The sequence below is a fragment of the Sminthopsis crassicaudata genome, chromosome 6 (assembly GCF_048593235.1).
Source record: "Sminthopsis crassicaudata isolate SCR6 chromosome 6, ASM4859323v1, whole genome shotgun sequence".
NCBI classification, from domain to species: Eukaryota; Metazoa; Chordata; class Mammalia; order Dasyuromorphia; family Dasyuridae; genus Sminthopsis; species Sminthopsis crassicaudata.
In genome coordinates, this window is record NC_133622.1 from 8367722 (window position 1) to 8382660 (window position 14939).

At 40.9% G+C, this 14939-nt stretch overlaps 1 protein-coding gene across 8 annotated transcripts in view; it reads right to left on the reverse strand.

Moving 5' to 3' along the window:
- Window positions 1-9347: 9347 nt before the first annotated feature.
- The window catches only part of LDB2 (LIM domain binding 2), a 348559-nt gene continuing 342967 nt past the window's right edge, over window positions 9348-14939 (reverse strand). For 4 of the 8 annotated variants that reach the window (XM_074275412.1, XM_074275410.1, XM_074275413.1 and 1 more), the window contains exon 8: window positions 9348-10645. In XM_074275412.1, the coding sequence (XP_074131513.1) occupies window positions 10415-10645 (231 nt within the window). In that variant the 3' untranslated portion in view covers window positions 9348-10414. Of the gene's footprint in view, window positions 10646-14508; window positions 14655-14939 lie in introns of all 8 variants that reach the window. The other 4 variants (XM_074275419.1, XM_074275417.1, XM_074275415.1 and 1 more) reach the window with 3 other exon arrangements.

Below are 14939 nucleotides of genomic sequence, written 5' to 3' on the forward strand. Positions count from 1 at the left end.
ATAGGCAGAGCTCAAAGTCCCAGTACATATTCAAACATTCATAGCAACCTTTTTTGTGTTGTCCAAAAAACCCACGACAAAATGGAGTATACATTGAGGACAATGGCTGAAAAATTATGCTACATAAACGCAATAGAATATTACTGCATAATTCTCTGAGGAATTTTGAGAAACATGGAAAGATTTATCAACTGATACTAAGTAAAGAAAGTAAACATAGAGAGCAATGAACAATGAACATAATAATAATATTATAATATAATATAATATAATATAATATAATATAATATAATATAATATAATATAATACAGTAATGTGAATCAAAATAGATGAAAACGGAAAAGATATTTGAATTCTGAATAAAATGCAATGATCAATACTGGTTATGGAATATGGGTGGAGATAGAAACAAAAATAGGATGAAATGATTGTATCTCTGCTAATCTCTTCTTTCTCTGTCTTTGTCTCCATCTGTCTGGAGATAGATAGATTTAGAATATTTTTACAAAGGCATTTGTTTCTGTTATTGTTTCTGTTTTTCACAACCATTCAGAAGTTTAGCTTTTTGGACCCCATTTTTACAGGCAGTGTTCTATAATGAGCCATTTGGATTTAAGGAATAGAGAGAGACACAGTTTCAGCTCATGGAGAACTTACCTAGATAAAATATATTGATCTTAGTAAATAAAAAGATGTTTGAGTAAAATCAGAGGATTTAGTGAGTTCATTGGGATAGCCTAGGAGAGTGTCGTAGAGGTCTGTCCAGGTGCTGGTTAGCTCCCAGCCAATGATCTTAGAGGGATTCTGGAGCACAGGAGCTGATACTATTTACTCTGTAGAACACAAAGAGATCTTGTATTCTTTATAAATGCACTGGTTATGGGTCAACCCATCCTTGGCACCTTTTAACTATCCAGAATGAATAAGCTCTCCAAGTGCACACACAAGGTTTAGCAAATCTCATTGGCAACTCCAAATTTGTATTTACAAATCAGTTGTTCTGGCTGTCTCTCCTTATCCCCTTTGGGGACCACACTGCTTTACCTTCAAAGGGCAGAAGTTGATGCAATTGGCATTTTAAAAGTATTCCTTATGTGCAAAACTAACTCCCCATGCTAGCGACCCTTTGTAAGGCCATAGGTTTGTATCATGCTGGTGCAATGGCTCTTCTGTGTGTGGGGACGGTCTTCAGAGACCCATGCTGATAATGTGCTCCATCTTCATAGCAAAAAGCATTCATATCATACGCGTTTTCACCCAAGTAGGTTAATTAATTAGCCAACCAATGAGTATTTATTTGGGATCACTTTGTGCAAGGATGACTCTTAGTGCTCTGCCTTCTCAGCAGGAGTCTTGCTCCTGGACAGATTCCTCTCTCAAGATTCCTCCTCTTTTGTATCCTTATTGCTTAGCACAGAGTCTGGCATGTGTTAGGATTACCAGGTGAGAACTCAGGTTGCCCATTCTCTGGGAGGATAAAAGAGGACAGCACTCCAGAGATAGAAGAAGTCTCTGCTCTGCATCAGGCCTGACGCAGCTCTCTGCAGGAAGGGAAGTCACTTCTGTGGACAAGAGTTAACGGCAACTGTCTGGAGACAACGGTTCTCTATAGGAAGAAGAATCTGTCCGAGAGATTTGACTTCCCTTCCTGCAGAGAGCTGCATCAAGCCTGATGTAGAGCAGAGACTCACTTTTTCTTCCAGAGCTGCCCTCTTGATCCTCCTAGAGAATGGGCGTGGGATAATGCAAGGGCTTCTGGGAAGAACCACTTCAACCAATGACTTGCTCCTCCCAAGCATACAAGCTCTTCCCCAGGAAAGGCCGGAACTAGAGAATTGTCAAGTACCAACTTAGCACTTAGTAAGAATCTAAAATCTCATTATCTCATTAACACGTGTGTGTGTGTGTGTGTGTGTGTGTGTGTGTGTGTGCTTTAACAAAATATATTCAAAATAATTAACAAATAGCGAATTTTGAGGAAGAGATTCCCTGCAGTTGGCTGTGGTTTCAAGCACAATAGGTTTGATCACTGTTTCCATTCTTTAAATCTGACTAAAAAGGACATTTAGCTGTTACTCTAAAGCAAATGCAACTTGAAAAGATTTAAACTTCACTACTAAAGAGAGAGGACTGATCCCGAAGTCGTCATAAAGAAAGCATGTACCGTGATGGTGGTGAACCCCAGGTGCTTCTGGATTCTAGGAGATGTCAAAGGAAAGACTCCCCTCCAAGCCCATAATGGACAGTACTCCTGACTGAGAAAAAGCCCAGCTAAGTACAGGGAGACTCATCACCTGCCTGGATGCTGGGAAGAGCTTTTTTCCTTATGGAAAGTAGACTCTCAGAGCTAGAGTTAGAAGAAGCAGAGGAGTTTTAGCCTGCAATTAGGAGAGGAGGTCTCGCTTAAGTGAAGCCACAGATTCACTGAGAATTACTCAGAAGATATGAGAATGTGCTTTTGTCGTATGAGTAAAAAATGTTCTAAATGAATATTGTTTAGAGACAGCTCTGAGATACCACTATATACCTCTCAGATTGACTAAAATGACAGGAAAAGATAATGATAAATGGAGGAATTGTGGGAAAACTGGGACACTAATGCATTGTTGCTGGAGTCTGAACTGATCCAACCATTCTGGAGAGCAATTAGAACTCTTCCTAAAGGGCTATCAAACTATGCTTACCCTTTGACCCCGCAGTGTTACTACTGGGCTTATATCCCAAAGAGAACTTAAAGGGGCCCACATGTGCAAAAGTGTTTGTGGCAGCCCTTTTTGTAGTGGCTAGAAACTGGAAACTGGGTGGATGCCCATCAGTGGGAGAATGGCTGAACAAGTTATGGTATAGGCATGTAATGGAATATTATTGTTCTGTAAGAAATGATGAGCAGACTGATTTCAGAAAGGCCTGGAAAGACTTACACTAATTGGTGGTGACTGAATTGAGCAGAACCTGGAAAACTCTGTACATAACAGCTGCAAGATTATGTGATGATCAACTGGAATGGCTGTGGCTCTTTTCAGCAATGAAGTGATTCAAGGCAATTCCAATAGACTTGGGATGGAAACTGACATCTGCATCCAGAGAGAGAACTATGGGGACTGAATGTGGATCAAAGTATAGTATTTTCACCTTTTTTTTTGTTTGCTTGCTTTTACTTTCTCGTGTTTTTCCCCTTTGATCTGATTTTGCACAATGTGACAAATAAGGAAATATGTTTAAAAGAATTGCACATGTATAACCTATATCAGATTGCTTGCTATCTCAGGGAGGGAAGAATGAAGGAGAGAAGAAGAAAAATTTGGAACACAAAATCTTACAAAATGAATGTTGAAAACTATTTTTTCATATATTTGGAAAAGCAAAGCACTGACATTAAGAAAAGAGAGAAAAGATTGTCTGATCTCCCAAGACAATTCCAAAAGAAGTAGAGGGAAGTCTGAAAATTGTTGGAGTATGTAGTGGCTAGAAACTGGAACATGAATGGATGCCCATCCATTGGAGAATGGTTGGGTAAATTATGGTATATGAAGGTTATGGAATATTATTGTTCTGTAAGAAATGACCAACAGGAGGAATACAGAGAGGCTTGGAGAGACTGACATCAACTGATGCTGAGTGAAACGAGCAGAACTAGGAGATCATTATACACTTCAACAACGATACTGTATGAGGATGTATTCTGATGGAAGTGGAAATCTTCAACAAACAGAAGATCTAACTCAGATCTGATTGATCAGTGATGGACAGAATCAGCTACACCCAGAGAAGGAACACTGGGAAATGAGTGTAAACTGTTTGCATTTTTGTTTTTCTTCCCAGGTTATTTTTCTGAATCCAATTCTTCCTTTGCAACAATAAAAAAAATTGGTTCTGCACATATATATTGTACCTAGGATATACTATAAGATATTTAATATGTATGGGACTGCCTGCCATCTAGGGGAGGGGGTGGAGGGAAGGAAGGGAAAAATCGGAACAGAAGTGAGTGCAAGGGACAATGTAAAAATTACCCATGCCTATGTACTGTCAAAAATGTTATAATTATAAAATTAATAAAAAAAAAAGGAAAATTATTGGAGTAAAGCAAGGGCCACATTAGTGAGATATGCAAGGTGATTCCTTTGAAGAGGATATAGTCATTAGGTGATTTAGATTCTAGTCTTTTTGTTTAAAGAAAAAGTCATTCTTGTGACCTGAAGCCAGGGACAGAATTAAGAGAGAACCAATTTAATGGTCAGAGAATGAGTTTGGTTTTTAGACACACTGGAGATCTTGAATATTATAATGACAAAGCAGAGAGAATTCGAAATGATCTTTTTTATGATTTCTTTGTCCTTGTCTTTTTGCCTGGAGATGAGGGAAAAAATTAAAAAAAAAAAAAACAAACGTTGCAACCATATGAAAAGGCTACATTTTCCAGAATTTTGTGGGCTAAAATAATATATACAAACACACCGTATGTATATATAGATACAAACATGTATACATCTTTACATATGGCTATATGCATAAGCAAATACCTCAAATATACACCAAATTGTCTATAGACATGCATATATGCATAATTATATTTTAAAAGCACATGGTCTAGGTACTGAGTTTGAATTTCACTGGGAGAAAGGAGAGGAATGCAGATGAACAAGTGGCTCCTGTGCATGCAGTTGGGATTGAAAAGGACTGAGATTTGAACTGTTCTTCTGAGTGCAGAAATGAGAGAGAGAATACAGGCCAGGATTACTTTCTGAGGCTTTGTTGTTTAGTTCCGTTAGGAATAAATATTTTTCTATTTCAGTGTTATTGGGAGTCTTTGTTTGCTGGCAGGTGAGTTGACTGAATATATTGAAATGATCTAATGGCAGATCTTCTTTATCCAAATGAGATCCAAATGTACTCAAAAGAGTATTGATTATTGAAGAGCTCCAAGTTAGGAATCCAATGTTGCTGCCAGACCCCTTGGCTATAATGGGATCAAAAGTCTGGTACAGTGTCTCTATAATTAATCTTATGACTCAATTTTTTTATATTCTGAATATAACACTGCTGTTTTTGTGTGTACACATAGAAGTATATATATATATATATATATATATATATTCATATACACACATATATGATTTTAATGTCAGGTTAAAGCTCTATCTATATATATAATATTATATAGATATAATGTTCTACACAGATATTCAATATCGATATTTATACATAATATTCTATATGTAACTTTTTAGTTTTTTTTTCTCTCAAATATAGGTGAAAACAACTCTTAAATATTTTTTTAAAAAAGTTTTGAGTTCCAAATTCTCTCCCTGCCCTCTTCCCTCCCTGACACAATAAGCAATCCAACTCAGGTTATACATGTGCAATCGTGCAAAACATATGATATTCTAAATAGATTTAACCTGCCAGTAATTCTGCAGGTGTGTGTAGAGATAATGGCAGAAAAGGAGCACCAAGGACAGGGACGATTGTTGATTATTTTGTCTGCTTTTATATCCCTCGCACTTACCCCAGCTTCTGACAGATAGTAGGTGCTTCACAAAGCTAGATGAGAACTTAGAGATCAGAGATGCTCATCGCACCCACCTCACCTTAGTCTATAGATAGAGATCGAAGCAGAGATGCTTGGCTAACCTGGCTAAGGAGACAGGTAGTGGCGAAACTAGCATTTATACTCATGTGTCCCAACTCTAAATACATGTTCTTTCTATCACTCTATGAGTGAATACATCAGCAGCTATGTGGCCAATTGTGCAGGGAAGGAAAAGGGAGGATGCTGGAGAATATTGTGAGTTGGTTCTGCTCTGGAAGTATTGTTTGGGGAGTTTCCCAGGTGGAGGCCAAAATCCTGCAGGAAGGGAGTGAAGGTCGAGTGCTTTCTTTAGTCTTCCATCCCTGTGACTTTCCTAAAAGATGCCTGGAGGGGCAGATGGTCAAGTCAATGGAGGTGGAGGCCCTGGAGTATCAGAGCACCGTGGTCCTTGCTGGGGCCATATTCTGCCTTTAGATGTTTTTGTATGGGGGGAGAGTGGAACTAAATTCAGTGAGGAGGAGAGTTGGAAATAAAGAGGACCACAGAAATTGTTTTTTTTTTTTTCATTCAGACTTCTGAATCCCAGGTTAAAGGGAGCTTTGGGGGTATTTTTGAGGGAAATAACTGGTCAACTCAGTTCAATAAATGAATTAATTTCAATAAGCATTTCTTAGTTCCTATTCTGTATAAGGCTCTTTTTAGTGCCTGCCTTCAAAAAACTTACATCTTACTAAAGGGACCCGCAGAGATAAATGTAATGCGACATTGGTGGAAATAGGAGTGTGATGCAAAGGAGAGAGCCAAAGTACTGTGAGGAAATCTGGAGAAGAGTTTCAGCTGTAAGCTGGTGGTCATGGAGGCTTCATAGAGGCAGGGGCACAAGGTTGGGTTTTGCAGGAGGAAAACAGGAGGAAGATGAAAACTGAACTAATTCCTGCACTAATGCCCGGAAGTGGAAGCTGGCAGGGGAAGGCAGTTAGAATGCAGAGCTCATGAAAGGTCAGAAAGAGGAGTCCAAGTGGGACCGTGGTGGGGCTCGCATAGCCACCATCTGAGGAATTTACGCTTCATCCCTTTGGCCAGAAGGAGCCTGAAGGCTTTGAGGAGGGCTTGGAGCGCCACTGATTTACAGACGCTTTAAAGTTCTCACACACACCTGGAAATGGCAAAATCGGTGACTTTTGGTTTTCCTTGGAAGAAAGGAGTGAATGATGTCCTGTCATATTAAACTAGAGAGAGGTGTGTGTATGGGGCAGAGGAGTTGGCCTTGGGACATGGTCTATCCAGTGGGTGCTTTCCCGTTCCCTCCCAGTTGGACCTTACTACCTTCTCCTAACCTTTCTTTTCTTATTTGTAAAAACAATGAGTTTGAACCAGATGATCTCTTAGCTCAAATATTTTATAATCCATCTATGCCAAACTCATCAGTGCAACTCTATTGCTCTTTCATAATGAAAACTAGACTTTATTTGCAAAATTATTTTAAAGAAATTTTGGTGCATGAAATCGTTAGATTTCAGAATATCAGTACCTGGCTGGTATTATATTTGGTAATGGAAGCAATTTGTTTCTTTGAAAAATGATCCTTCTTTCCCCTTCCATTTTAAAAAGAGAAATACAGATCTTATATCATCTCCATAGGGAAGGGACGAGAACAAGATTGGGGTAAAGGGAGAGAGGAGAAGGACCTGTATTTTTATTAGAAGTATATTGCACTCCTTACTTCTTCAATCCCCAATAGCCCATCGGTAATGGACTTAGGCCATTCAGCCCAAGACAGCATTTGCAAATGTTTCTAGATTCAGTTATTTGAAGAGAATCTTGTAGGTGCACTTTGTCAAACCACAAACTCCAAAAAGAAAAAAAAAAAAAGAAAATCTCTGTTGAAAAAGGTAATTTAAGTGAAGTGCAAAGGAGCCACAGATGTTTCCAATTTCTCTCTCTGACTATCAGTGAACCACACGGAAGTCATTATGATGATGCAAGATTAGCTTCCATTACATGCAAAGAGGGAGCTTTCATTGGACCAAACTGATTATTTTTTGAGGTCACAGTTTGCATTGTTTTTGTTTTTGTTTTGTTTTTTTGATGCTGCCCGGATTCTCTGATTTCACCAAAATTCAAAAATGTGCAGTGGGTCTTTCCGTCATCAGCAAGAATTACCCATGTTCTTAATGAATTGCAGAACGATAAAAGAGAACGAAAGGATCTGTTGAGCATTACAACATACCAGGACCAAGTAAACTGTTCTTCGGGTTTTTTAAACCTGTGTGGACTTATGCAATTCATTCATCTATGTATCTGACTCTGTTTAAACTTTTGTATCCCACCCTCATTGTATTCCCTACACTCCTCTAACAAACAGTATGAGGGATTTTAGGAATTTCTGAGAATTTAAGAGAGAGCCACGGGGGAAAGGGTTAAAAGGATTTTGGGGGGTCAGGGACCTTGGGCAGTCTGATGAACCCAATGGACTTCTCAGTATAATATTTTTTAAAATAACTGATGGAAATGTTAAATTTCAGTTCGAGGTTGATGAGAACAGTTATGTATTTTTTTTGTAGAGGGCAGAGGTTAGAAGTATACTTGAAACAAGCTGTTAACTCAGTGGAATGGAGACAATAGCTATCTAGTTTACATATACTTAGCGCTTAACATGGTGATGTCATAGTTCTACAGTTGATATAATTGAAATAGGGTATTTAAACTGAAGACAAAGTCAGCCACAGACATTCTATCTTTGATCATCCTTGTGGTGGCTCTCCTGCCTCCTACACTAAGTGAGACTGGCAAACCAGCAGACTAGCAGAGGAGACTGGGTCAGACTATGACAGACAGAGACTGTGAAGGGGACAAAGACTTTGACTTTATTCCTGACTATTTTTGAGGTGATTATTCTGCTGAGACCAAGGTTGATCCCAAGGCCATCCAGAAAGCTAGTCCAAACATGATATTTTTCCCCATCAAAATTGATCTTTTCCTTGAAAGCTCTTGGGTCCATGTTTCTAGGTTCACAGACCTTGCATTGAAGGTATTACGTCTTTCCTGGAGGATGCTAAGATGCAAGGTCTTATGAGAAGATCCATTTGGATGATCCCCTCTCCCTTCCTCCCCCATCCTATCATTGTTATTTATTTGGGAGAAACTGGCTTCTGAACAAGTAGGGAGGGTTCACGTAAGTGCAAAATGTCTCTCCCACCCAGATCTGCATTATAAAATGCCCCCGGCTTTGAAACAGTGAAGCACATGCTGGAAAAAAGTGAGGAACAGGAGTAGGGGGAAATGTTCCATGTGTGAACGCCATGACATCTGAAATCTCCCAGAACAAGAATCCCCGAGTCATACAGGGTAGAAGTGATGTTTGGTAAAAAGACTCGAATATATGTCGCCATTTGGGTCCCACAATTGCTTAAACTCTGCTCGGAACGTGGATTTGGAGCAGAAGACCCTCCTTCTAGTTCTGATTCTACACTTAAACAAATTTGGGCAATCTGCATCACCTGCTGAAGTCTGTTTTCTCATCTGCTAAACAAAGGGGCTCATGTAAGGCGGTTGTAGGATCCAGTGGAAAGAATATTAGCTTGGGAGTTAGAAGGCCCGGCTCTGCTTTTTGCTTCTTGCCATGTTATTTAATCCCCATGGGCCTATTTTTCTCAACTGTAAAATGAAAGTGTCCACCTAGAGAGCTGTGAAGGCTCCTGTGAAGGGTCTACAAGGAGGCTGTGGAGACGAGGCACGTCGCCCGCTGCCCGCTTCCCGCTTTAATGTTCTCCAACCCGTTTTATGGCAGACATGACAAAAGGTCAAAGCACATTTCTTTTTATTGTTAACACAGTTTATTATTGGCACACTTATTGGCAAAGCATACATAAAATACCATTGTATTATAACACACTGAATCACTGTGTCTTTACATGTGTAGCTGAACATATTAATATGTAAATGAAAAAATTAGTTCTCTTATAAAGTTTCACATAAATACACTGGGATCCCCCAAAGAAAAAGACCCAAACAAAAAAAGAACCCAAAACTTTTGAGGGCTTTACAAAAATATCATACAAGAAATATACTATGAAAGGAAATAAAGCCAACTCAGATACAATAAAAACACCAAAGTTTCCAATTTTATTAAACGGCCCACAAAATCAATGGATTACATGGCTTGAAAATATTTGGATCAACAGCAATTTTACAAAGCATAAACTCTCATAGGACTGGGTGTCTTTCTCCACATAAAAATATTTCTCATGTCTTTGATGAAAAAAAAAAAAGACATTTCTTGTTTCAGCACTTGCATGAATGACTGAAGGCCTAGTGATTAGCATGAGCGATGACAGAAATTAAAACTGCTGGATCCTTTCAAGGGTTAACCAACGAGAGAAGACGTAACAAAAGAACGAAAGTTACATTTCAGTTACTTCGCAAAATCTGATTTTTTTCCCTTTCTTTCTGAAACAAGAAACTTTCAGGTGCAAGTCAAAAAGCAGAAAATATTTTACAATATTAAAAAGTCATCCGTCATTACGTTGAGCATAATTAATGAGCTCCTGAGCACTGAGGACTTCTTGACAATATGGCCTTCGTCTGATATGAGAAAAAAACTCAACGGAAAACACTGTTAAAGGTTTGCCAGGAGGCGCTAGATCACTTTCAACTATTCGCATCGAGGTCAGTGCCAGTATCCGTGCCATGGTGACGGCCTCCAAGAAAGGGACAGTGGAAGCAAGTCCAGAATCGATCCTCTCAGTTACAAAACAAACCCAAACCAGAGAGCTGCAGGTTAGAAAGAGAAATCTGTGTGGAAGGCCCCCCGCCCCCTCCCGCCCGGTCTGATAAGTGGATGCTCGGAAGAACGCGGCCTGGATGAGGGGCAGGGGAGCCTACTGGGAGGCCTGCGGGGTCGGGTTTTCCGATTTGGTCTCTGGGGCGGCCGGGGGCTTGCTGCTCCACGGGCTGTTGTTCCCCAGGGCCGGCGAGTTGTTGAAGTCTTCCTCGTCATCCATGCCGTTGGCCGCGTCGTACTGGGTGTTTTCCAACCTGGTGATGAGCCTTTCGTCCTCGTCCCCGAATTCTCCTCCCATCAGAGTCGGCTCTCCCACCACCATCACGTCCTGTGAACGGCAGCCAAGGCGTTAGTGCGGGGAGACAGAGGGGGACCGCTCTCGGCAAGCCGGGGAGGGGGCCGGGGCGCTACGCTAGAGGGCCGTGGCCCACCACTGGCTTGTATGAGGGAATCGTGTCCCGACGTCGAGCACCCGACGCTCGGACTTCACGGGATCGGACCCCACAGCAGCTACCGTGAGCCCCCGTCAACCCTCGTTTTAAGGGATGTTCCAACCAACCCATTAGAAATCCTGAACCTGGCTGTCCTCGGGAGACTGTCCAAAGCCTATCTGATCTTCGGGCCGGGATGGTAAACCTCGCTAAGGTCTGGGACTCGCGCTTGGGAGCCGAGGGACGCTCTGTACTCTCCCAGCGCAGCTCGGAGACAAGGAGAACTTGCAAATCTCTAGATTCACGAGACCCGGATGGAACCGCTCTTCCTCCATCCCGGGGATGCCAGGCATTTCTATTGAAGGCAGCCTCTCTTCTCCCTAGCCATCCAGGCCCTTTGATGCAACCAATATACTTGACATTCTGCTACTTAATTATGGTAATTAATTTAGGTAAAGTTTTCGATAAAAACAATGTTCACACTGATTTGACAATTTGCATAGCTAATTAAGTCATTAGCAAAAACCTGCTGATTGCCAACAAGCCCTGAATTTACCATCTGTTATTTCCTGATGCCTGTCACCTATCCCCACATAGGCAACCCTGCCACCAATCTGTGCAGTATGAGGACCAATCTGTCCAGCTGGTACCATAAAAGGAAGATGAAGAGCGCTAATTATAATTACATTGATGAAGCTAGCAGTCATCAAAAACTGAAGCATGCAAGAGGGAAAGAATCCATCTAATCACTCCTTTAAGTACAAATTGTCCTTCCATGCAAATAGGAGAGCCACCTCGCGTAGGGCGCCCGCAGAAGATCTCCCAAGATGGCGAGAACCTGGCCGGACCGAAGGCCCCCTTCCTGTTTCAAGGGGCCTGGGCTTCAGTGGGCGTGAGAAGGGACACATGGGGGCATCTGCATCCTCTCTTGTAGCTCCCTTAGGAGACAGTGTGAGCAACGGAACTCTCAAAAGGAGAAGGGCTCGGCCTGCCGAGGATGCGACCCTATTCTCTGCATCCGCCAAATTCAGGACAAGAGGGATCGGCTTGCAGGCCACAGCAGTGAGAATTGCCTGATGTTAAGCTTTGTGAAATATTAGATCTGGATTTCCGAGGGAGGCAAATGACGTTCTTCCCTAGGAGATTCTGAAAAGGAGAACACGTTCTCTTCTTTTGGGGGATACTTTAAGTGGAATACTGCCTAAAGCAGGAGATGAACCCGATGACTTCTTGGAATCCTCCTCTCTCCTCCCAAGATTGAATGCATTCTTTGAGTGGCACTAAAAACTCATTTTCAAAGTTTTTCCTTTCTAATCTGGAACTAGAATGTTTGGGATTAATATCTTGGTTTTTTTTTTTTATTTTTTAAAAGCGAAATTCAAATCTTGCAATAGCCCCTTTTTGATAGAGAAGGTTTTTTTTTTTTTTTAACTGAATTCTATAAACTGTTAGGCTCTTATCTCATTAGCACTTAGTAAGAACCTAACAATAAACAACTCCATGTTTCTTTCTGTATTGTTAAAACAAAAAGAATTCTTTGTACACATTTACTTTGCTTCACTAAACTATTTAGCAAAAGCTAATAGGTAAGAGTCCGTGTTATAGCTTCAACTTGAAATATTTGGGAAATCGGGGAAAATACAAACGGATTTTGGAAATGTGTTCCTTAAACAGATGCAGTTCTTAGAAATTGATTAAACATATGCTGATGTACAAAAAAAAAATCACCTTCCACCAAGGTCCCTACTAGAGTCTATGCTTGGTAAGCATGGTGATACTGGCTCAGAATTTGATCTAATGTCGACATATGCACTTCAAAGTGAATATTGATTTTACAAATATGAGCCAGAACTGAGATGGCTTTGACAGAGACCTTGGGGGCTGGTTGGGCTTCAAATTAAACCAGAGTCTGCCCAGCCTAAGACAGCAGCGAGCAAAATATCCACCCAACCCTAACGGGATGGAATTTCAGGCCCCGTTTGGCCACCTCGGGCCATTGAGGGGAGAGATGAAAGTTCTTCATTTAGGTTGGATGCTGCTGTTGGGTCATGGGTGTTCAGTATGGAAAACAAAGTGCAGGAGATTCAGAAAAAGACATTATGATTAAGAACAAAGATAAGTATACAAAATATGGATGATCTGGCTAGAGGATGATGATAGCCAACTTTTATATTGTGATGTACTCAGATCTCTCTGAAACTCTTGCATGTGAGCAGGTTTGAATGTGAACATTAAGGTACTATATAAAGGCTAGCTATTATTACTATTACTATCATAATTTTATTATCAATTGGATTATAAATAGATTTTGTAAACCTCTATTGCACCTGAATTAATCAGTTGAAGGGGAGATGCTGAGGGCTGGGAACTGAAGAAATGAGGATGATCAGGAAATCAGGGACGAAATTCGGAAAAAGCAGGCAAATTAGGGGTAGGGAGGAAATTCTCAAACACAGACTGTGTGCTAGTCCAAAGCAATGGTTGCTAAAGAAAGGTGCTCTAGAGATGTTTGAATCACTTGAAACATGCTAAGAACACACGTGAAGTAAGCTGGTCAGTGTTGGAGCTGATAGGCAAGATGCCCCAGTAGGAAAACTAGTGAATGCTGTGAAAGCGTTAATAATCCTGAAAGGCTCAAAGACACCAAATTTGTTTTACTTTTCATGTGAATCTAGAGAAGAGATCTAGAAGAGGTTGCATGGAGGATGTATATATCTCATATGCAGCTCTACAAGAAACATCTGTAGTTATTTACATAGATATAGCTAATCTATGTATTGTATCATCTATATCCGTCTCTATATGATTTATATGTCTGTAGCTAATCTATATCTTTCTATCTTGATTTTCTACTGCTATTAATTTTTTAGGTACATACATACTTAATATAGACATATTAAATTCTGATGCCTTCTTTCTTCCAATAACCAGAGCAGTTAAGGCCAAAGTCAGGCAGGTCTTACTGAACTAGAAGAGCCCCAGGCCGCTGCAATTTCTGTGCTCTGAAGACCACGAGTTGAGATTCAAGAGGCCGGTCCCCAGAAGCGCTTACAAGTCACCAAGACTATTTGCTAAGGTGGAGAGAGATTACACTCTGCATTGGTGAAATCATGGATCTCCGAAACATTGAAAAGATTTGATGTACACACAGAAACTTAGTTCATTTTGGTTTCTCTATAACTTTTGTGTGAAACAGACCCACGATATCATCAATAAAGAGAATCGTTGATGAGAAATCCCTCCTGTACCCATGTAGTTTAGCAGTTTTCCTGTGGCTTTGTCTTAACTCTGGGGTTCTGGGAATTTAGGTGATCTGTCTAGGATCACACAACCAGAATAGGAGGAAGGCAGAATATCAACCTGCGACTTCCTGGCTCTGAAATCAGCTCTTTGCCTACTATCTACGCTGGCCTAGAGGTATCCTTATATACTTTGGATATGTAGTGGTTGTGTGTAAAGAATAAATACTAGTAATAATAATTTTACTTCTCAGTCTACAATGGAAGTTTGAATGTATTGGGGAGATGTATCACTTTAACACTTCAAAAAAAATCACATTATTACCAATAGGGCATAGGCTTGACATTTCAACTTTCTTCCATATAGTGTAAAAGGCAATAATAATCCCTCTGGGTGCAAACACATACCCCCTCACGTCCCCAAAGGGTGGCCCTCTGCTCCTCCGCTGGAGTCCTGAGGTACCACCAAATGAATTCCCATTTAATCTCTTCTCACTAATCCCCGAGCAATGGCCACCAACCTCTGAGGAGGACTGGAAGTGACTCCTCTAAGAGCCCCTCAATGCTTCTCCTTAAATTGGACCGAAGGGGTCACTGCGGGTGAATGACACAGGGCTCCATCCCTCCCAGGGTTGAGGCTGCAGCTCTGGAGTGCTCCTAGCTCCTGCTCATGGAGTGAGAAGCAGAATCCAAGTATTAAACCCTAGTCTTTCATCGGGGAGTGCCCATTGCTACTGCGAGACCACCCGTCTGCTCCCAGTAGCACATTCTTGAGTACTCTTTTCTCTCTCTCTTGTAAAAACATGTCTGGTCATTATATTGTGGTCAAGGAAAAACAAAACACCATAAGGGAGTGGCTGGCCATGGCCTCTGGTAGCATTGCTGTGTCTCATGGCAAAACACCGTAATATAGTGGTGGGTTTGGTCATGAGATCAAGTCCCACGAACTCTC